The 22320-nt window shown below is 51.5% G+C and overlaps 1 protein-coding gene across 2 annotated transcripts in view; it reads right to left on the bottom strand.

The window, feature by feature from the left end:
• Positions 1-5767: 5767 nt before the first annotated feature.
• The window catches only part of MAP2K3 (mitogen-activated protein kinase kinase 3), a 30828-nt gene continuing 14275 nt past the window's right edge, over positions 5768-22320 (bottom strand). Inside the window, exons 2-13 of one of the 2 annotated variants that reach the window (XM_037068801.1) lie at positions 20058-20124; positions 19626-19674; positions 18502-18615; positions 18229-18348; positions 16668-16784; positions 15648-15699; positions 14022-14149; positions 13454-13531; positions 8917-8982; positions 8593-8666; positions 7479-7524; positions 5768-6899 (exon numbers count right to left, since the gene is read on the bottom strand). In XM_037068801.1, coding sequence (XP_036924696.1) covers positions 6816-6899; positions 7479-7524; positions 8593-8666; positions 8917-8982; positions 13454-13531; positions 14022-14149; positions 15648-15699; positions 16668-16784; positions 18229-18348; positions 18502-18615; positions 19626-19674; positions 20058-20124 — 995 coding nt within the window. In that variant the 3' untranslated portion in view covers positions 5768-6815. Of the gene's footprint in view, positions 6900-7478; positions 7525-8592; positions 8667-8842; positions 8983-13453; positions 13532-14021; positions 14150-15647; positions 15700-16667; positions 16785-18228; positions 18349-18501; positions 18616-19625; positions 19675-20057; positions 20125-22320 lie in introns of both variants that reach the window. The other variant, XM_037068802.1, reaches the window with a different exon arrangement.

Below are 22320 nucleotides of genomic sequence, written 5' to 3'. Positions count from 1 at the left end.
CTCTGAGACCCCTCCCCCACATACAATGCCACACGCAGCAACATGGGCCGCCCCACACTGGCAAATACCAAAATCTCTGCCCCTTACTACATAATACGCACGCTGAGACAAAAAAAAAATACAGCCCAAAAGAAAGAACAGATCAAAGTTCCAGAAAAAATACAACTAAGCAATGAATACATAGCTAATCTATCAGATGCAGAGTTCAAAACACTGGTAATCAGGATGCTCACAGAAATGAGCATGGTTGAGTATAGTTGCAAAATAGACAAAAAAAGTGAAGGCTATGAAAAGTGAAATAAAGGAAAATATACAGGGAACCAACAGTGAAGGGAAGGAAATAGGAACTCAAATCAACAGTTTGGAACAGAAGGAAGAAATAATCATTCAACTAGAACAGAATAAAGAAACCAGAATTCAAAAAAATGAGACACTTCGGAATCTCCAGGACAACTTTAAATGTCCCAACATCCAAATCATAGGGGTGCCAGAAGGAGAAGGACAACAGCAAGAAATTGAAAACTTATTTTAAAAAATACTGAAAGAGAACTTCCCCAATCTGGCAAAGGAAATAGACTTCCCTGAAGCCCAGGAAGCTCAGACAGTCTCAAAAAGTCTGGACCCAAGGAAGCACACACCAAGGCACATCATAATTACCTTAGCCAAGATTAAAGATAAGGACAGAATATTAAAAGCATCAAGAGAAAGGCAGATAGCTACCCACAAAGGAGTTCCCCTAAGACTATCAGCTGATTTCTCAAAAGAAACCTCACAGGCAAGAAAGGGTCAGAAAGAGGTATTCAAAGTCATGAAAGGCAAGGACCCACATCCAAGATTACTCTGTCCAGCAAAGCTTTCACTTAGAATGGAAGGGCAGATGCTTCCCAGATAAGGTCAAGTTAAAGGAGTTCATCATCACCAAGCCCTTATTATATGAAATGTTAAAAATATGAACAATAAAAGGACAACAAACTCACAACTATAAACAACCAAACCTAAAAAAAAAAAAAAGAAAAAGAACCAAGCAGACAAGTAGATCAGGAACAGATTCACAGAAATGGAGATCACATGAAGGGTTATCAGTGGGGAGGGGGATGGAAGAGAATGGGGGAAAAGGTACAGAGAATAAGAAGCATAAATGGTAGGTACAAAATAGATGGGGGGGGAAGTTACGAATAGTATGGAAAATGGAGAAGTTCCCCATACTTCTCCATTTCCAAAGAACTTATATGTATAAGAACTTATATGTATGTCCCATGAACTTACAGAACCTGTATGTATGACCCATGAACTTACAGAACCTATATGTATGACCCATGAATTTATATACTTATATATATGATCCATGGACATGAACTAAGGTGGGGGAATGATGCTAGGCGAGGGGTAGAGGACAGAAGGGAATAAAAGGGAGAAAAAATGGGACAACTGTAATAGCATAATCAATAAAATATATATATTTTTCAAAGTCTCTGCTGGGAGGGAGATGACACTAGTCCTGCTCAGCCACTGCCCCCACCTGCAAAGCAGCCAGGGACATGACCAACAAGAGACATATGTGGCAGAGGGAGGCACCTGCTGGCCCCTTCCCCCTTTCCTGGGCCAGTTACCAAACAGGCTTTAAAAATTAAGCTAGGGTTCATTTGGTTGGGTGTCATCCAGCAAGGCAAGCGGTCACCAGTTTGATTCCCTATCAGTGCACATGACTGGGTTTCAGGTGTGGACCCTGGTCAGGGTGGGTACATGAGGCAACTGATTTATGTTTCTCTCTCACATCGATGTTTCTCTCCCTTGCTCCTTCCCTTCCCTTCTTTCTTAAAAACAATAATAAACTAGGGAGTAATCTTTCATCTCTGTTCCTAGGACTGCTGTGTTGTGTGTAGTCTTCTGCCATACAGGGAGCCCTGCCTTCAGACACAGAGCAAGGCTACCCAATACTTGGGAAACCTCAACCACTTGGTCATTCATTTCCCAGCTTTGGTACTGTTTGCTGTGTGGCCTCCAGCCAGTTGTTTCCTTTCTCCGAGCACACAGTCCGTACAATGAGGGCTTTGCCTTGCTCCTGGAGAGCCCTCCCAGGACTAAGCCGCAGAGTAAGCAAAACTACAGCCCCCACCCCCACCTCCAGCCAAACTCTGGTACAGTTCAGGCAGGCCCAGATCGCCAGGGCACTGCCCTGGTTCTGAGCTTGGTTGGGGGCTACAGGACACCCTCCCGACACTTGCCATTTCCTCGGTCATAGCCAGCTCCGTGCCAGGCTCTGAGCGAGACAGACTCATCCTGGACCCAGAAGAGCTCCCATTACAGTGGGGGAGGTGCTCAGTAGACAAGAATGTTAATAAATTGCTGACCTAAAAATAAAAGGGCCTTTCAAAGTGAGAGGCAACAAACATTTATTGAGATCAATAAGAATAGCTATCCGAGATGCACTGGTTCAGGCAGAATCCCAGATAATGTCCTTATTAGGAGACAAAGGCAACGGGGGTTTATGAAAAAGGAAAGGGGAACAATTGCATCAATAGAAGGGGGGCATTTCCATTGGTGCAGATAACATAGTGATGTCCATCCTAAACAATGTTTTTAATTTCCAGTCAGGTAGTTATCAACCCAGTAGTCATCATAACTGCTTTCTTGTTATCTTTGCAGTTTTTTGAGAAGCAAGGCTGCTTAGGCCCAGTCCAAAGGTTATTTTGCCCTGTTTTTAACCTTCCAAGGTTTGAGCATGAAATGTGCAAAGCAGTTCCTGTAGTGTAGCAGCTCTGCCTACATTTTAAAGCAGCTCTATTAATGTTATTGTTTACAAAATAAATATGAAGAAAACATGGCAGGGTGAGGGGGTAGAGTGATGGGCAGCCAAGGAGGCCTCGTGAGGAAAGAGCATCTTAGCAGAGACATCCAAGCCAGCCAGCAGGGCATCTTGGGGGACAGCATTCTGGGCAGCAAGGGCAGCTGGGGCAAAGGTTCTGGGCAGGTCTGGGCTTGATGTGTTTGAGCACAGAAAGGCTGAAGTTCAGGGAGCAAATGGGAGAGTGGTGAGCAGGAGGGTGAGTGCAGATGGCACAGGTGGGTTTATTTTATTTTATTTTATTTTATTTTATTGGCAATGGGCAGGCTTAGACAGGATTCTGGGGAGAGGAGAGGCTGAGCTAATATTAACAAGGCTGCCTTCCCTGGCCTCTAGGAGGAAACTGACCAAATCCTCCCTCAAGGGCAGTCATCTCACTCTAGACCAGGCTTGAATGTGCCTGATAAGAAGGCTCTTGCAACAAAGACCACATATCTCTGCCCTTGTCAGTTCACAGACTCCTTAGCCCCAGGTCTGGGGCACATAGCTACCCAGCCCCTGCTGTTGGGAGGGTAATGGAGACCTCTGAACTAGAAGGTCCTGGCCTAACCCCTGTGCCTATGAACTCCATCTCACAGCCTAGAAACAGGGAAGAGGACTCTGCCATTTTGGCAAGGCACAGGGTAGGGAGCCTTCGCTGGGGTCATGGGTTGTATAAACCATCAAGGGCCTGAGGACTAAACAGGTACTTTGTAAATATCAAACTGACCTGCACACTGGCTTCCTCCACTTGGATATCTGGACACCCTTTGTAGAAGCTGAATGGTCCAGTAAATAATAACTGAACCTGTAAACCACTGGTGTTTGAATTACGTGCTTACTAATCTGGCCACTGCTTGGCAAACTATAAATTATAAAGTGGTTTGTCATCCTGTAGAGAGGGCTTTGCAAACTGTAAATTACTTTGTCAATTGTGTTTCATAAACAGCCTGGTGCTTTGCAAAATGCAAAGTTCTTTGTAAACTGTAGAGTTCTCCGTAAACTGTAATTTGCCAGTGTAGAGGCCTGTGCTCCCATGAGAATCTCTGGAGGAATCAGACTCCTGTCCTGTCACCCGACATAGGCCCAGAGCTCCCAATGGGGCCTAGGCATGGAGATGGGGGACAGGATGTGCAGAAAGGCAGGCCAGTTGGCTTGTGGTGCAAGGGTAGAGAACTGAGCTGAGTGGTGGGAGCCTCAGCGCAGGACCCTGGCCCACCAGAAGACTCTGCACCCTCTAGGCCTAGGGAAAGTGGAGGGAGGAGGGGGTAGGAGTTGGTGGATGGGATGTTTGGAGGCCAAGGCCAAGCGGGGACAGATGCATACGAGGTCTAACTCGGATTTTTGCCGCCTCCTGGTGGCTGCAGGAGGAGCGACTCAGGCCGCGCCCCTGGAACTTGGGTCTGGCCCGTGCTGAGCGCACGCAAGCACACTAACACCACCCCCCCCCGCCCCCCCTCCCCGCCCCCGCCAATCCGCGCACGCGCACACAGCTGTGCACACAGCTGAGCGCGCACCCACCCACACACATGGCTTTGGGGCTCATTCACTACCTCCTGCGTTATTTCATGTTCATTCATCCGTTTTTTCATTCAACAAAGGTTGGCTGAGCCCTGGCTAAATGCTGGCACTCGGGATACAACAGTGGCAGGTCAAATCTGCCCAGATGAAGCAAATAAAAATTAGCTAGACTGGCAGGACCAGGGCGGGTGGCTGCCCTTAGACTGTGACTTGGAAGATCCACATTGCTGGGGGAGGGGTTTCCAGGCGGGGGGCACAGTCGGTGCAAATGCCCCAAGGTGAGCACAAGCCTTCATCATGGAAAGGCGGGAGGTGGGGCGGGGGGGCGGGGGGGGCGGGGCGCGGGGCACAAAAGTGCCTTGAAACTGTTGAATGCTGTGCCAGGTAAGGGTTAATAGGTGGAGGCCTGTACCAAACTGAAGGCTATTTAGGGTCAGCCTGAGCTAAGGAAGCGGGGAGTGGAAGACTGAGCTAGAGAGATGAGCCCTGAGAAGATGCCCCCATTTTCCTTGTAGGACTAGGAAGGCCCTGCTCTGTTCTGAGATGTGGGGTCAACTGACTCACCAGTTTGATCCTGCTGACTTGTGACTGGCTTGGGAAAGAGCATGTGACCCCTTCCCATGCAATAAACCAACCCTGGGACTTCAGCTGGAGTTCTAGGCCCCTTGGCTAAGCTGGTAGGAGCCCTTGGGTCCTGCCATGTCCCCCTGAGGGGAGTATGGAACTGACAGAAAACAGATCTAAGGTGGACACAAGTTCTATAGGATATTAACTACACTCCTGAATCCAACTGTGCCTGCAGCCACATACAGTTCTGCCTAGGTGAGCAAGTAAACTCCCCTCTGCTGGAGACCAGTGGAAGATGGTTTCTGGCCTCGGGCAGGCCTTAAGGATCACAGAGCCAGACTAGACCCTGGCAGAGGCCTTCCTTGAGCTGCCCCCCTCCCCCTGAAAGCCCTCCCCAGGGGCTTGTCTCCAAAGCTACCTTTCCATCTTACAAGCTGTGTGTCTTTGGGCAAGTTACTTCTGGTCTCTGGGACTGTTTTCTCATCTATAAACTGGTTATAACCACATAGTATAACCCGAGACAATTATATAGCACCCTCATGAAATGACAATGTCAAGGCCTGGGGCCAGCACCTGCAAATCACTCTGTGCATGGGGCAAAGCACTTTTCAATGACAGTGGGACAGGCAGCCCTGCTAGTGGCTGGGCTTGTGTCTGCTGCTCTGCCTGGCACCCAGCACAGTGCCTGGTGCCTCATCACAGCCTTCTGGGAACCTCGGTGCCCTCATGTCTGACAGTGCAGGGTCCTCAGGTCACAATGTCTGGCCCTCTCCCAGGGCAAGGTTCCTTCTATGGACCACAGACCTTCACCAAGAAATGGGCTTACCTCTGTGACAGTCTCACACAACCTTCTGGCCCATTTTTTAATTTTTTTATTAAAACAACAATTGGATAAGTGTTCCAATTCATCAAGGATAGGACCCAAGGCAGGTAATCCTTTCTTCAAGAGAGAGGAGAGAGGAGAGAGAGAGAGGGAAAGAAAGAGAGAAAGAAAGAAAGAAATGTGTGTGTGTGTGTGTGTGTGTGAAAACACTAAAAGCAAATCCATAACCTGTCAAGCCAGTCCCCAAGGAGAGCATCTCTCAGGGCAGAGAGCTTAAACCCATGCTCCTAGGCCCTGGATGAGCAGAGAGGGTGGGTCTTGGCCTGCTGGTCCCCTAGGAGGTGGCAGAAAACTTATCTGGCTCCAAACCATGCAAAAACAAAAACAAAAACAAAAACAAAACAGCCAAGCCCACATAGCAAAAAGAAAGCAAAAAGAAACCCAAAAAGGATAAATTAAAAAATAAAAATAGAAAGTGAAACGACACCCCTAGAGGGGACAGGCAAAGGCCGGACTAGCTGGTGACCCTTAGAGACCCTCTGGCCAATGCCAGGCGATGCCTCAGACTGCTCTGGCATCTCCCTCACGTGGGGCTCAGGAGGATTCATTGTGGCTCATCCCCGCATCCCCATCCCTACATCCCCACTACCAATGCTGAGACAGAAATGTGGCACCTGGGTCAAAGTGTACAAAGTCCATTCAGTCAAGAGATTAAAAAAACATACAACTTGAGTAGCATCCACGGCTGGGCCAAGGCAGTGTGGCCTGTGAACAGGTACCAGCTGCCTTTTCTGCAAGAGGCAGCAACATCTGGTAGGGGCATCCAGGCCCCTCCAAGTTCAGGGTCTCGGGCTGAAGACTGGGTCCTTGGAGGCACTAAGGCACTGGTATGAGACAGAAGCACTGGTGGGGGCCTGTCTGGGCCCAGCAGGAAGCCCTGACAGTCTGGTTCACTGGGACTTGGGACCAGCCCCCATGACACCTCCCAGAATGCCCAAGGCCAGGGTGGCAACAGCTTATGGGCGTGGGCAAGCACTGCCCCAGAAAAGGGGGCGTTGGGCTGCTGGAGGGCCTTGCCCCCTATGAGTCCTCTCCTAGGATCTCCTTCACAAAAGCAGCGATGTCTGTCTTCTTGGTTTTGTGCAAGGTGAAGAAAGGATGCTCCTAATGGGGGACAGGACAAGGCATGAGGCAGAGGTGCCCGGCACCTCCCCAAACCAGCCCAGGCCCCTGTGTGCTCCTTTTGCCCAGCAAACTCCTGCTCATCCTCCCAGGACCTCCACCCTTGGGAAGCCCTCCCTCTCAGAGACGGCACTGATGGCTCGCTCCCCTGCCCTCCTGTCATCACCCTCCAACCACACGGAACACATTTTTCCCCACACATGCCAGGCCTCTGCCCATGATGGGCATTCAGCTTGGATGGCCCTCTCTATCTGTGGGTAAATCTTTAGTCATCCTTCCAGGCCCAGTTCAAATGTCTCTTCCTCTATGAAGCCTCCCCTGGTGCCTTCAGATAAAAGAGTCCACCCGCCTGCCCCATCCCCATCCCTCTGCACCCTCTGTCACAGCACTGCCCATATTCCCCTCCACAGGGCCTAGCATAGCGGAGAGAGGGAGCCAGGCAGTAAATGGCTACCTGAATGAATTCATGCAGGGGCAAACCAGGGAGGCTGCCTACCTCTGTGCCTGTGGATGCAGCCCTCTGCCCAGGGAGCCAGCCCGGTGCTACCCCCGCCCACTTACCATCAACTCCAGGTAGCTCATGCGTTCGGCAGGGTTCTTCCTCAGGCTAGGAGAGAACAGGGCATGCTGGAGCCCGGCTGGCATTGAGGAGGCAAGTCCAGCCCCTGTGCCAGTTGGGCCTGCCCCTGACTGGCAGGGAGGGCACACATGCACTCTGGGGGCTCAGGGAAGGGGCAGGACTGTTCTGGAGAGCACCCAAGGGTGGAGTGGGATCTGTGGGTGCAAACTAGAAAGGCTTAGACCATGTTCTTTGCCTCTTGGGGTGTTAGCTTTCTTGTCTCCATAGCAATCTATGGAACTTCCAATGACTCTAAGATTGAAATGATACTGAAATGCCACCATTAACAATCGTATCCTTGGTGTCTGTAACCAGGAGGGGCAATTCCTCATCCCAGGGCATGGGTGGGGGGGGGGAGGGGGACCCTAACTTAGGGGAGTCAGGGTGACTGATGAATGTTCAGGGTGACCGATGACTATTTGCAAGGCTCATTTTTTTCCAGTCTTTTCTATTTTCTAATAAAAGAAATAAAGGCTATAAGTTTTCCTCTGAGTGTCTCTTTACACACAGAACACGGAGGTTAATGTGTTCTCTTCTCACTGTCTTTCACATCTGAATAGCTTAGAATTTTGTTTTTGGCATCTCTTTCATAATCAAGAGTGAGTCAGAAAAATTTACTTTGAATTTCCATGTGTCTATTTCCTCTTTCGTTATGGGCTTATTTTATTTAATTATGGGCAAAGAACATGGCTTGTTTGACATTGCCTTTTTCCTGTCTCTTACTTCCTTTGTAACTTCAAACACAACTTTTATAAGGTTCCCACAGGCATTCTTTAATTTGGTACAAAGTTCCAAACATCAATAAAAGTTCATTTCTTTATGTTATTCAAACCTCTAAAAGCTTTTTGTTTTCCTTTTCGGTCCCCTTGGGCCTGTCCACTTTCAGAAGAACTGTATTAAAACCTCCCCAAAAGTCACAGCCTGTCAGCTTTTCCTGTGCTCTTTCCACGTTGCACATTGTGACGCTACATTCTCTGGGGGGTTATTTGCTAAAAGAGAAGAAAACAGGGCCCAGGGAGGAGCTGCGGTCTGGCCAGGGCAGGGCTGGAGACTCACCATTGTGCGGTGAAGTCCACAAACTCAGGAGAGAACCGGTCAGCTGGGAGCTGGGGGGATGGCTCCTCCACCACCTGCTTCAGCTGCTNATTAAAACCTCCCCAAAAGTCACAGCCTGTCAGCTTTTCCTGTGCTCTTTCCATGTTGCACATTGTGACGCTACATTCTCTGGGGGGTTATTTGCTAAAAGAGAAGAAAACAGGGCCCAGGGAGGAGCTGTGGTCTGGCCAGGGCAGGGCTGGAGACTCACCATTGTGCGGTGAAGTCCACAAACTCAGGAGAGAACCGGTCAGCTGGGAGCTGGGGGGATGGCTCCTCCACCACCTGCTTCAGCTGCTGGAATGGGGTCCCCCAGGACCCATAAGGAAACCGTAGGATAGCCATCTCGATCTGCAACGAGGGCAGTAGTACTAGTCAGACGTACCCACACTCTCCACCCAGAAGCAGGGCATTTTTAGAACCTGCCCTGTCCTGGCCCAGAGCTTGGAACTGGACTGAGAGGCAGGTCAAGAGCAGACACATGACATCAGGGCAAAGGTGAACACCAGGAGGGCACAGTGATTGGCTGCTCTGACCAAGTTAGCAGAAATTATAGCTCATGGAGCAGATCCTGTTCTGAGCTGTGACTAGCTGACCATCATTGGGTCCTTAAACAATCTGAATTCAGATTTTACATAAAAATCCAGATTCCAATGAATCTGGAAAAATCAGAGGAGCTGGCAGCCCTGGGTCGCCTTTCTACAAGGAAGTAGCTGGCAAAGGAACTTGGCCAGGCAACAGCTCCACTGTCCACCAGAGGCCACGCCCCTCCCTACCATGTCTCAGCCTCTACTGCCTTTGGCTTGGGCCGCTGTTGTTATTACAGAAGAGGCAATCCAAGTGTCAGACATGAGGCCCACATCCAATTGGCTCCTTCACTCTGCAACAACCTGCTCCAGGCCCCTTCAGGTAATGAAGTGCACAGCACCTCCTCCTCCACAGCTCCCCACCACCCTCCTACTGATGCCCTGGAAGGCCCATTTCCAATGTCTTCTCCTCTAGGAAGCCTTCCCCCCTCTGTCCCTATCACAGTTTCTCCCTGACCCCCTGGACATGTAGCCAGCATGGCCTTGTCAATCCTGCTGGACCTGGACCTGAACCTCCCTGCATGAGACCTCAGGGCCACCCAGGCTCTGCACATGTGCCAGGCACCTAGCCCATGCCTCACCTGAAGTTGGCAGAAAAGTTATTTTTGGGAAAACCTGACTAGCTTATGACAAACTCTGAGTTCTGATTGTGACTGCCGAAATTAAAAAAAAAAAAAAAAATCAGGTCAACCCAGGGCCCTGATTAAAATAGCAGAGACTTCTTGATGACAGGGCATAATGACCACAACGAACAGAAGAGACCTCAACTCAAATCAATGCTTCATGTTGGCAACTGGCACCCAAACAGATCACTAATTATTGTGCTATGCAAGAGCCTTTCCATAAGGCTAAAGGCTTCCCTTTCCAGGCAAGACATAAACACACCCCACAGATGGAGGATATGCTCACACAAATGGGTGTGGGTGTAATTCCGTGTGTGTGTATTTCACCAGGATAAACTCAGCCTGTGCTTTCCTAGAGCGTTCACTGATTCCAACAGGCAGAAGTGAGGACCCTGGGCTGCCCCAGGAGGGTCCAGAGGCCTGTCAGAGTTTATAATTAGATCAAAGGGAACATGTCCAAGACCTTCACCTGGTCATCTCTTTCCTGGTCATTTTTTCTAAAGAACTTAAAAATTGGAAAACAACAAAAATTGCATCGGGGCACAGAGACATGTGGGATGGTGTTCTCTGTAATACTGAATATAAAGAAGCAGCCTAAACGTCCAGCACCAAGGACCAGTCTGTCACAGGGTGGCTGAGTTCCCCAGGCAACTGTAAGGCATGCCCTGTGACACCAAGTGAGTATTCACATGATCAGCACTTGGTCAACACTGATTATGGCCAAGAGCCTTCCAGTGTGTATTCTGACAAATGTTCGGCAGCAAGGGTCCAGTGCCCACAGAGAGCTAGCCAGGGTGGGCTCAGCAAGGACAGGAGAGAGGCTACCCGGAAGGGCGAGCCTGATGTGCAGTGCTTTGTCAGTCCCTTCCCCAGGACAGCCAGGGATTGCAAGTTGAAAGAAAAAACAAACAAGGGAAATTTCCTGAATCAGAAAGCTGGCTGGGTACAGTGGCAGATGGTTGTGAATGCTTTGGAAAAGATGCCTACAGGGATTTAAAACAATCCAGAGAAATATTACATGAGGCTAAGTGAAAAAGCAATATATATATGTATATATACATATATATATTGTATATATATGTATATGTGTATATATATATGTATATATACATATATATGTATATATATATATTGTAATATATATATATATATTTTTTTTATTTACAAAGAGGCAAATGTCTGAAAGGAAAACACAGTGTTGGCAGTTGACACTAGGGGGGAGCTGTGTATGGAGAGTAGAACAATGGAGATTTTTTTTCCTATTTTTTTCCTCTCCATTTCTATATTGTGTTTCTACAACTTTGTAACTATTGCACCTGCACTCCCAGTGGCCGCCACAGCTTCTCCTCCCCGTGCATGCTTGCTAGTGCCCTGTTCCAAAGAAAGGGTCAGTTAACTGCACTGGCTTGTGACATGCTTTGACCCACACAATGAGGTAGAGTGACACTGCCAACCCCGGGCCTAAGCACTTAACAGCACTTCCCTCATAGAAGCCAGTCACCACCACAGCTCATCTCCATGCTATGCGGACACCCAGCAAACAAGCCTGCACTAAGGAATCTGGTGCAAGCCCCATGTTTGTAAAGCCTTCTTGAACCTTCAAGCCCAGCCCAGCCCTAACTCTAGCTAGAGCCATATGGAGTGGAAGACTCACCCAGCTGAGTCCAACCCAGAGTGCAGACACATATGAAATAACAAACTGTGCTGGCCAGGTGGCTCAGTTGGTTGGAGCATCATTCCACAGACCAAAAGGTCACAGGTCTGATTCCTGGTCAGGGCATGTACCTAAGTTATAGGTTCAATACCCAGTCAGGGTGTGTATGGGAGGCAATCAACCAACGTTTTTCTCTCGTATCAGTGTTTCTCTCTTTCTCTCTCTCCCTAAAAAAGAAATCAAACACATTTAAAAAAAAGAAATAAACCATTATTGGTTTGAGCCACCGGGTTCTGAAGTGGTTTGTTACACAGCATTTGATAACTGAACTACATACCTAGCACACATATTTCTAACTTCCCCAGAGACATCAGGTCACTAGAATGTGGCTGATCCCCAATAGTGATGCTGGATGGACAGATGGCAGGGAAGGAGAGACAACGAGGGAAGAGAGCTGGGGCGAGTATATGTATGAAGGGGTCATGAGTGGGCTCTCTAACATCTAACCACTGTGTTTAGCCTGTAAATACAGAAAGAAATTGGTCTTATTTTTTTAAGTGGGGAGTTGGAAAACTTTCACCGGCAGGAACAGTACCCGCCTTTACACTGTAAATATTCCTCTCCACTTCAAAAAGAAAAAATTTTAACTGTAGCATTAAGAATAATTGAAAGTATCACCAGTTCCTCCATTTTTGTCTCTGACAAAATGATTTTGACTTTCATTCTTTCTCAGACATTGTAAACGAACACAGCTTATAAAGTTACAGTCATATGGTGATGACAAGGATTGTGACAATAACTGCAGCCTCAGTAAAACCTAAAACATCTCCGCTGACCCTGAACTCTCACCCTGACATTCGCTAACTCTCCCTCGGACCGGGCCCCTGGCTCCCAGGAGGCATGCCCCGCCTCGGACCTCTATCCCAGGCCCCCTGCAGGCCCCTCTCCTCCCTTTCACCAGAAGCTCAGCTCACATCACCCAGTCACTCCCCACCCCACTTAACTCTACTCCATACCCCCTTGCTCCATATATTTTACTGATTGATTTTGATTATTAATTGCACTCTGTCTCCAACACAGGAAAGCCAGAGGGACTGAGGCAGGGAGGATGTTGACACCCCCTTGAAAAATGCTAACAAATCCATACCATTAGTTTCAATGATTGGAACAGAGTGTGGGAGGCAACAACCACTCAGGCCAGTAAGTCCACTGGACTGACTACTGCACGCTGGGGCCATCACGACAGCAACATTCTCCTGAGTTCATAGGCCTCATGCACACATGTGTGCCCCCTGACAGCATCCTAGTCTTTTTCCTGTCCCTCCAGCCCATGCTCTACACCATGCCAAAGCAGGCTCCCTAAAAAGAGCTAATTACACCTCAACATACACTTGAGTAGGAGCCAGCACTCTGCTGGCCAGTGCTTGAAAAAGAAGAGTAACATGGGCCCAGCCCTACCCCGGACGTGAAATGCAGCCGCTCCGGTTCAGCCAGGGGCTGGGCACCTGCCCCACCCCACCCAGGCCCATCCCACCACACACACAGAGATGCACCAGACCGCGTAGGCATACTTCTTGCTGTGAAAAAAAAATTAAGATTTTTATCATTTTGTTTTTAAAATTATTTGTGTACTAGGAGTTCACTTAATGTGGGATTGGCTGTGACTTCTCGACAAACATAAAGAGCTATGGAAAAAGCCCAACAGACAAGTGGGTACAAGGTGTCCAGAACTCTTGGGAAGGGTGCCCTCACCACCCAGGAATGGCTTCATGCCACCTGTAGACATTACCTTCAATATACCATAACTTTGGATGGCATATTTTCTTCTCAGATTGTGAAGCTAACACTTTTTTCCAGGTTCTGAACTATTTGCTCTGCCCTCCAAAAGCTCACAGACTGGGCATGGCCCCTGCCTGGCCCCACCCAACCATCCAGGGCTGGCCCTTGCCCCGAGGTACCATGGTGATGCCGAGGCTCCAGACGTCGGACTTAACGTTGTAGCCCTTCTGGTTCAGTTCTGGGTTGATTCTCTCTGGCTGTAAGAGGGACCAGAGAGACATAAACACCTACTCACAGGAAGGGACCAGAACAGGGGTGACCCAAGCACCCAAGCTCATCCTACCCCACCTCATCGTGGGACATATGGTAAAACTGAGGCCAGTGAGGGCCAGTGTCTCACGACAAAGGCCCAAAACTTGCCTTGAAGGACTCCCGACTAAGGGTTGGGAAGAGCACCTTCAGGGACACCGGTCGGGGCTGGAGGGGACCTACATAGACCCCATGTGCTGCCTCTACATGGGTGTCCATAACACGGGTTATCCAAATAGGCACTTCAGGGTACAGTTAATAGCAATGGTAAGGGGGCAGGCTGGACCTCAGGGGACACCTCTGGGACAGGAAAGGTGGTGTCTGTGGGAGGCCCTATCCCTGATGGACAGAGGACACGACCTGACGGTGATCTCCCAGGCACATCCCTTCTGACCTGCAGCCATGGCCCCAGACAAAGGACAGCAGGGGACTACTCACAGCCATGTAGGGCTTGCAGCCGGCATCCAGCGTCTTGGCCACAGAATCCACTAGGTAGCCACTGATCCCAAAGTCACACATCTTCACGTGCCCCTCCTTGTTGATGAGGACATTAGATGGCTTTACATCTGACAGGGACAGAATAGGCCTTTTCAGTTCCAGGAGCCCTGGCTGGACAGCAGCAGGCTTCTCCCATGCTCCAACCACCCCAGGGGCAGATGCTGCCAGGGCACAGAAAGTGGAGAAGCCACTGAGACTGCAAGAGGTGCCACCGAAGCCCAAGTTCACAACAGGCTTGGTGATAATGCAATGAAGATGTGCTGCAGCCACTGGCCAGGCCACACAAGCGGGGAAGGCAGTCGGGCCTCTGCTGCTGTACACAGGACAGCATCTTTGTGCTGGTCACCAGCACAGTGGACACGAAGTCCAGAGAAGCAGGCACATCCTGGCAAAGGCAGCCTCATGGTGGGGACTTGACCCACACTTCTTGACCCACAACCTCTAGCTCTGGGGTCTTCCCAGGCTGGGCTATGGGGTTCTTCACTGACAGGCTGAGACCCAGAAATGACCCAAGTGCCCAGGCCAAAGGGTGAGCAAATTCAGCCTGGAAGCACAGGGCAACAGCCAAAAGCACAGGAGGCAGGTCTGCATGAGAACCTGGGGCCTGGCTCATGACTCAAGAGCAATACTGAGCAGGCTGCACGGCAGGGAATCTTCCAGCAAACACACACACACACACACATTCCACATGCTTTCTATGGGTATGTCCATAACATAGAAATGCACAGAAAAAGATCTGGCAGGTTTCACGCTGAACTGCCAACAGTGGTGAGCTGTGGGTGGGGGTTGGGACAGCCACTCAGAGGCCAAAGGGGCTTAGTCTAATTAACTTTGTAAAAAGCAGTGCATCGGGTTAAGAGGACTACTCAAAATAATAAAAAGGAAGGAAGTGCAACATACACAACCTGGTGGATCTCAGAAACATTAAGCCCAGTGAAAGAGGCTGGGCAGAAGGCACATGTGTGTGAGTCCATTCACATGGAAAAAAAAAAAGAAAAAGAACCTTTCTCACAGAAAAAAAGAAAAGAACCTACTATGGAAAAACCAGAGGAGAAGCATGGGGGGGACATGGAGCACAGTGGCCATCCAAGAAGGGCCAAGAGAACTTTCTAGGGTAGGGTGAAGGGTGAAAACATACTGTATCTTGCCAGGGGTGGGGGTTACATGAGTGTAAACTCTGAACAGGTTCATTGACCAGTAACTACAGATCTGTGTGTTTCACAATTTGCAAAGAATACATCCAAACAAAACCAGTCACGCTCCCAGAGAAAAGGTCCATCTAGTCCTTGGTCTGAGTAGCAGCAAACCTATGAGAAGGTGGCTGGGGAGTGGGACTGGTTCTGGGGCGGGAACCAAGGAAAATGGCTTAGAGAGTTGGAGAGTGGCCTAGACTGAGAAGCAGGCTCAGCACCTGACCCCAGCAGGCTCATCCCTTCCCATCACTTCCTCGAGCCTCAGCCAGCTCATTTGGAAAAGGAGGAGAGGTGCACCCACCCCATGGGACTGGGTAAGACCATGCATGCAGGCTGCCTGGGGACCTCCCCTGTGGGCCAGGCAGGCACTGACCTCTGTGAATCACGGACAGCTTGCTATGCAGGTGCTCCAGCGCCCTCACAATCTGGCATACAGGACAGAGACATAGAACTGGTATTATTTCTGGTTGCATCAGTAACAACAGAGCAGCAAGAGCCCCATCCATGTCCATGTGTCTCATTCTCTCACATTCAGCCCCTCTTTCACCCAGGCTCTGGTCTGCATTACAACCTGTGTCCCAGAGACTTGGCAACCTCGGTTCAAACACACCTGGCTTCCTGTTTTTCTCCAACCCACCCAAGGGGACCTGAGTCTTGGGTCCAAGCATTTACCCAGGAAATGATGTACTGGAAACCGCAGCAGAATTCTCGGGCTTATGACCCACCCCTTCCAGGGGGCCATTGCCACCCCCTAGCAGGCTCTTAGGCAAAACCCAGCCCTTCTATGGCCTTCCTGGCTCCTCTCCCTCCCTCAGCAGAGCTAGTGGACTATGTGCTGCAGCAGTCACACTGAGGAGGACAGAGTAGGGGAGCCTGAGAAATTACCCCCAAATTCTGACTCACTAAAAACTACCCATTGCAGCCAGAATTAAAAGCCACGGGTATACACATTTCCTCTTTTGCTCTGGTTGCCATGATGCACCCAGTGTTGCTACCCTCCTCTAGCAATGTTGTACCTCAAAAGGCAAACATTTGGATGCTAACCTTTCTTCTTTGACCTACCTCAGGATGACAAGGTTGTAAATACTCAGTCATTTTTTTAATGGTCTAGGAAGCTTGGGAGTTGCACACAGAGATCTAAAGATGCAGCAGCTGCCAAATCCGTGTGGTTCTAGGAGCCCTAGGCTCCAAGGTCTCCTCAGCAAAAAGGCTCTGGTCCAGGGCTGAGGAGCTGGGCCCCTAGGGGGCAGTCACCCAGGTTCAAGGCTACACTGGTACCCAACTCTGCCCAAAATACCACTGTCAAATTGGGATTTAGGCCTGCTGGGGCCAGGCTGAGGCCTCTGGAATGTACTTGAAAGTCCCAACCCTACCAAGGCTTGAGGCCACTTACAGACACAGCAATCTTCCCCAGAATGTCCTCTGGAATCATCATGTTTTTATCAAGCACCTTACGGTAGAACTTGTCCAGGGATGTGTCCATGAGTTCCATGCAGATCCACACATCTCCCTGTGGGTGGATGCCCAGAGGTTAGCTCAGGCCCACCTGGGGTTGCACCTGTGTCTGGACAGCCTGCCTGGTGCCTGCTCCAGCCAAGCCTCTGGCAGACACATCTGCCCATCCTTCAGCCCTGAGATTTACTGAGCTTCCAGCTCCTCCCCTCCTGCCTCCCAAACATCTCTTGACCTGCCCACTTCTTCACCTTCTAGGCTTACCTACACTGCTGGGGCCACACACTGGCCTCCCTCAGCCCTGTCACCTCTGGTCTCCCCTATCTGATTCTTGATTTCATAGTAATTTCCCAGGAAAAGTGACTAAAACACAAGGCTACTGTGTCCCTCCAACAGGAACCTCCAGGACCTGTCTGCAGCTCAGCCCCTGACCCAGCCCCGCAGAGCCCTCCTGCCTCAGCCCCGATGCCCTCCACATAGGACTCGGCTCACCCAGCTCTGGCCCTGGCTGGGGGCAACCTCCTTCACCTGCAGTGCTCTGCCTCCTCCACCCATTCCCCAGCAAATCCCTGCATGTCCTTCAAGATAGCCGTCTTGAGAATGCTGGGTGCGCAACATCTCCTTGGGGCAGCCCCAGGCCTCCCAGCCTCTCTGCCAGCTCTGACCCAGCACACAGCAAGGTCTGAATGTGTGTCTGTCTCCTCAGCAGCAAGGGGACAGACAGCCTGAACCTAGCACCCAGTGGGCGCTTAGCCAGACATGTGGCTGACAAGGCACTGACTGACACACCACTGGGTCTGGCCCACCAGCACGCTTGGGGACCCACAGGTGCTGAAAGAGTGAGGCTGGACTGGGAGAGCCCTGACCTTGCCCCTGAACCCCAGGTGGTAAATAACCATCACAGACCAAGCCCATCTAACAGGGGCTCTGGTCTCTGTTAACTCCATACCAGCACTTCATGCAGTCCAGCAGGAGCCCACCTGCGGCCCCACAGGTCGAGCTCCCTGGGCTTCCCCAATTCCTCTTGCCCCACAGACCCAGAATCACATCTGCACACACCTCCACAGGGGCCTCCTGGCAGGATGCTGATAAGGCAGGTGGTCACAAAACCTTGTGGCACACTCACTATGTGCCAGACCCTGGGCCACATCATGTCATCTTCATGACAAACTTGTGAGGTAGGTATGATCACTCACTGGTCTCATTTCATAGACCAGGAAACTGAGGCAGGAAGCAAAGAAGCCAGGCATTCAGGCTCCTGGGCCCGGGCTCTCAAGAGCCCTGCACTTCTGTCTTTCAGGTAGGCAGGACCTGTTTTCATTCCTGTGCCCAGCACCTGGCCCTCACAGACACTCAGCAAGTGTCTGCTAGGAGCCCAAAATGATCGAAAATGGGCTGCAGGTGAATGGGGCAGGTGTACAGACAGAAGGTAAGGGCAGGGAGGTCTGAGCCCCCAGCCCCTAGCCCAGCACCCACCTCCCACCCTCCTGCCAAGGCCACACCTCTCTGAAGAGGGCCCCATAGAAGGTGACAGTGTAGAAGCAGTCAACTGTGCGCATGTTCACATCCAAGTCCATAAGCAGACGCTTCTGCTCCTGGGAGTTCACGGTGGCCCGGATCCGCTGCAGGGGAGAAGGCTGTAGGTAAGGGGCCAGGCAGCAGGAGGGGAGCACCCTCCCAACTCTCAGATAAGGGCTGGGCATGCTCAGCCCCATGCCAGGCAGCATCCGGGGCGCCCTGAGGCCCAGCGCTCCCTGGCAAGGCTCCCTGCTTACTTTAACAGCCATGATGGTGCCACTCTGGGTGTGCCGTACTTTCTCCACCACCCCATAGGCTCCACGCCCCAGCTCCGAGATGGTCACCAGGTCATCAGCCTCTACCTCAAAGTTCTTGGGGTACAGAAAAGAGAGAAGGTCAAAAATCAGGAGCTGGCCCTCACCTCAGTCAGTGGAGATGGCAGGGGCACTGGAAAGAGAAGACAGCCAGTCTTTCAGACCTGGGCTCAACTCCTGCACCAACTACTTCCTGCTATGTGGCCGGGGTCAAGTCACTTAGCCTCTCTGAGCCTCTATAAAACAGGCGCAGCACCCAGACCCAAGGGCTATTGCACGGTGTAAATAAGACAACCTGTGAAATGCCCCTAGTGGACACAGGGAACTCAAGATATCCCCCTTCCCTCCTGTTCTCCAACCCGCTTGAGTGTGTAAGCCAAATCACTTGTTCAACCAGTATTTACTGAGCACCTGCTATGTGTGAGTCTGTTTTAGGCAATGGGGACATAGAACAAAACAAGGGTCTTGCCCTCACAGTAAACAGCATGGCCCTGGGCCACCTAGTCTCTCCCTTGCCCTTTATTGCTGGAGGCAGACAAATGAATAACTAACTAAATAAATAGGCAAGTAGGTGACCTGCACATCAAACAGTGACAAGTGTCAGGGGGAAAAAAATAAGCCCGAGAGATGCCATCGGCCCAGGAGAGGCCCCTGGAGCCCCTCGGTGTTGCTGGTGGGTGAAGTTGAGCCCCCCGAGCCAGGAGCTCAGTCCCTGCTGCCCAAGCCAGCAGAGCTGCACGTGGAGTGCAGGCTCCCAGGCATGGCCCAACAGCTGGGCTAGGAGTCTGCACGTCCCACACAGTTTCCACAGGCTGTAGGAGGCCAAACTCTAAGGTCAGGAAACTCAGCAAGGCCCCATGAGGCAGGCCACTATCCTCATTCCACATGGGAAGGTCAGAGAATAGAAGGCCCAGGGGCCAATAGCCAGCCTCCAATGAGTGAGACTACTCCCCAAAGCCACCTCTGTTTGATACCCACGGTCACCTCCCAGTGGTCCTATGGAGTCAGCTCGGGCCCATGTCAGATGAAACTTCATGAAGGCCCCCCAGGCTGCAGCCAGCACCTACCCTGTCTCCAATGGTGATGAAGGCCCGGGAGTCAAGGTTCCTAGGGGGGCTGTGGGGAAAAAACAGACCCCTTGAGCCTCTGAGGGAACCATACCCTTCCCCTGAGAGTAAGAGCAAATGGCCTGGCACCAGGACCAGAGGCATGTCCTGTCCTCAGGAGGCAGCACACCTCAAGGCACCTCCATCACTGAGCATGCGCTGTGCCAGGCCACAGGGCCTGACCTTCCCATCTCTGAGATGGGTTGAGAAGAGGCCCAGCACTGACACAAGATGCCTGCAGCCCACCCCCCTTCCCCCTACCCCACCCCCGACTCGACAGGCTCACAGGAGGCTCAGCCTGGTGCACACTCCCTGAGGCTTGCTCTAGTCCCCTGAGCCACCTCCAGGAAGCCTCTGCAGGCTGAGCCAGAGGAGACACTGAGGCACACTCACGTGGGGTTGGGCACAGGCGGCTTTGACACACAGGATATGTGTAAGTCCTTCTTCCTCTTGGATTTTCCTAAAAGGGAGAGATGGCAAAGTGTCTGTGAGACAGTAAGATTCTGGGAAGGGCCCCAGACTGGGGTGCTTTGTTTTGGTGGCCTCTAGCAAACTAAAACAGACGCCCTCCCCACTGGGCACTGATCTCAGTGGGCACATCTGAAACCGAGGGAGCTCCTTTCAGTTCCCAGCTCTGCCACCCACCCCTTCTCTGAGCCTTAGAATGCAGATGCCCACCTCAGGGGTGGTTGGGAGACTTGGCGCAGTCTCAGGCTGGGGAGCCCCTGGCCGAAGCCCAGGACTCATTTCTCTCCGCCTGCAGCTCTTGCCTTTGCTGCCCAGTCCAAGAAACAGCCCGGAAGCCCATTCCCCTCATCAGGGTGCCTGGTGGGCCTGAGTCCCAGGGCAATGCCTCTCTGCCCCTCCATCCTGAGGACAGGTGAGGGGCTTGGCCTTCCTGAGCCCCATTGTGGGGTTCTACGCTTCTCAAACCAGCTGAGTGCGGCTGGGTTGGCATGGGATGCAGTGCCCCAGGAGCCTCAGCACTGTGGAGCAAGGACATAGCTGGGGCTGGCACAGTGGAGGAGGAGGCTCTCATCAGGACTGCCCTTTGAAGAAGACACAGCATCCTGTCACAGGCAGAAGGGCAACGTCTTGAGACAGCAGGGATCCCCTCAAGGAGCGAGGCAGGCTTGAGTTCACAGCCCTGCTGCCAGGTGCCCAGATTGGGGGCTCCATTTTCCAGAAAAGGGAAGTGACCTGCCCCTCCACACAGCCCTGCCACCTGCTCTGCCCTCCCGCCCACCCTACACCACCACTGCTGACACTCTCTGGCCCCCCAGGGAGCTGAGAACCATGCAAGGCTCACCATGGGTGTGCACAGAGCACTGGTCAGTCCCGGCCCTGAAGCCACCTCGGCACCAGGTTCAAACTCAGCCTCTGTCATGGCCCCCTGTGTGACCTCAGTGCCTCACCTGAGAACCTAGCACAGGGGCCTGCACACTCAGGCCCGGTGGTCAGGCTGCCTGGCACCAATGTCAAGTGATGGGATGAGGTTACTATTACCACTGGGAAGACAGGGCCTGGGTCAAACTATCCTTAGAGCTGATGAAGGACAAGGAAACAGAGCACACAGAGGGGTGGGCTCCCAGTGTCTGCACTGGAGTAGTGGGGCAGAGCACAGCAATCTCTCCACAGAAGCCACCTCAGGGACTCTCAGATGCCAGGTCAAAAGTTTGGGCTCTCTCTGCTCTAAGATCAAATCCCACCTTTGCCCCTTACAGGCTGGGTAACCTCAGGCCACTCTCCATGGCTCTCTGAGCCTCAGTATCCTCCTCCATGTAACAGGGATAAAAACAGCACCTATTTTGTAGTTACCAAGTAAAGCACTTAGTGCAGCTCTCACACTCAGCCCACATCAGAGCTGCCGCACTGCCCAGGGCCTGACCCCGATGCCTTGGGAAACAGCAGCTTCCACAAACAGTCAAACAGTAATGGCAGCAGCAGCAGCTACACTCACTGGGCACCCGCCATCCACTCCCTGCTGCACAGGGGTGCACCAGTTGCCTAACCATGACCTCACGTGAGAGGCATCTTCACCCCATTTTAGAGATGAGACAAAGCTGGTGGTTGTCAGGGGGTGAATGGGTCTCAATTCAAAGCTTTCATCCAACAAAGAGGCAGCCTATCACACATGTGGCCCCATCTTGACCCTAAGGGAAGAGACCTTAGCCTCACTTTATTTGGAGAACCTGAGGCTCAAAGGTGAAGTTGCCGCACAGTGAGTCAGGGGTCTGGCTGGGGAGCACACCTGGGTTTGTTGACTCAGAGACCCCAATGGGCCAGGCCAGTGGCTCACAGCGAAAGTTCCTGCAAGGAACTTTCAGAGGAACAGGCCTGTCACACTCTCTGACAGGAAGCACGGTGGCACCTCCTGCTGACCAGAAGCCCAGAGGCCTCCCCAGGTCTCCTTGGGCCCAGTACAGCCCACACAGCAAGAGGAAAACAGAGAAAAGCCAAAGCATGCAGGACCATTCATTCCTGAGGCCACTTCAGTGCTGCCCCTAGTTCTTCTGTGGTCACCACTGGGATAGACACAGGGGCCCTGGGTTGCAGGCTGCTGGAGGCCGCTGCCAGGCGGGTATACCCAACACTGTCTGCTATGTGGCGGCCCAAGGAAGTCTAGCTCTGCACCCTGGCTGAGACCCCTCATGGG

Source organism: Sturnira hondurensis, unplaced genomic scaffold (genome assembly GCF_014824575.4).
Source record: "Sturnira hondurensis isolate 20B ecotype Veracruz unplaced genomic scaffold, ASM1482457v3 Scaffold0018097, whole genome shotgun sequence".
Classification (NCBI taxonomy): domain Eukaryota; kingdom Metazoa; phylum Chordata; class Mammalia; order Chiroptera; family Phyllostomidae; genus Sturnira; species Sturnira hondurensis.
This window is presented reverse-complemented; position numbering and strand designations above follow the sequence as displayed.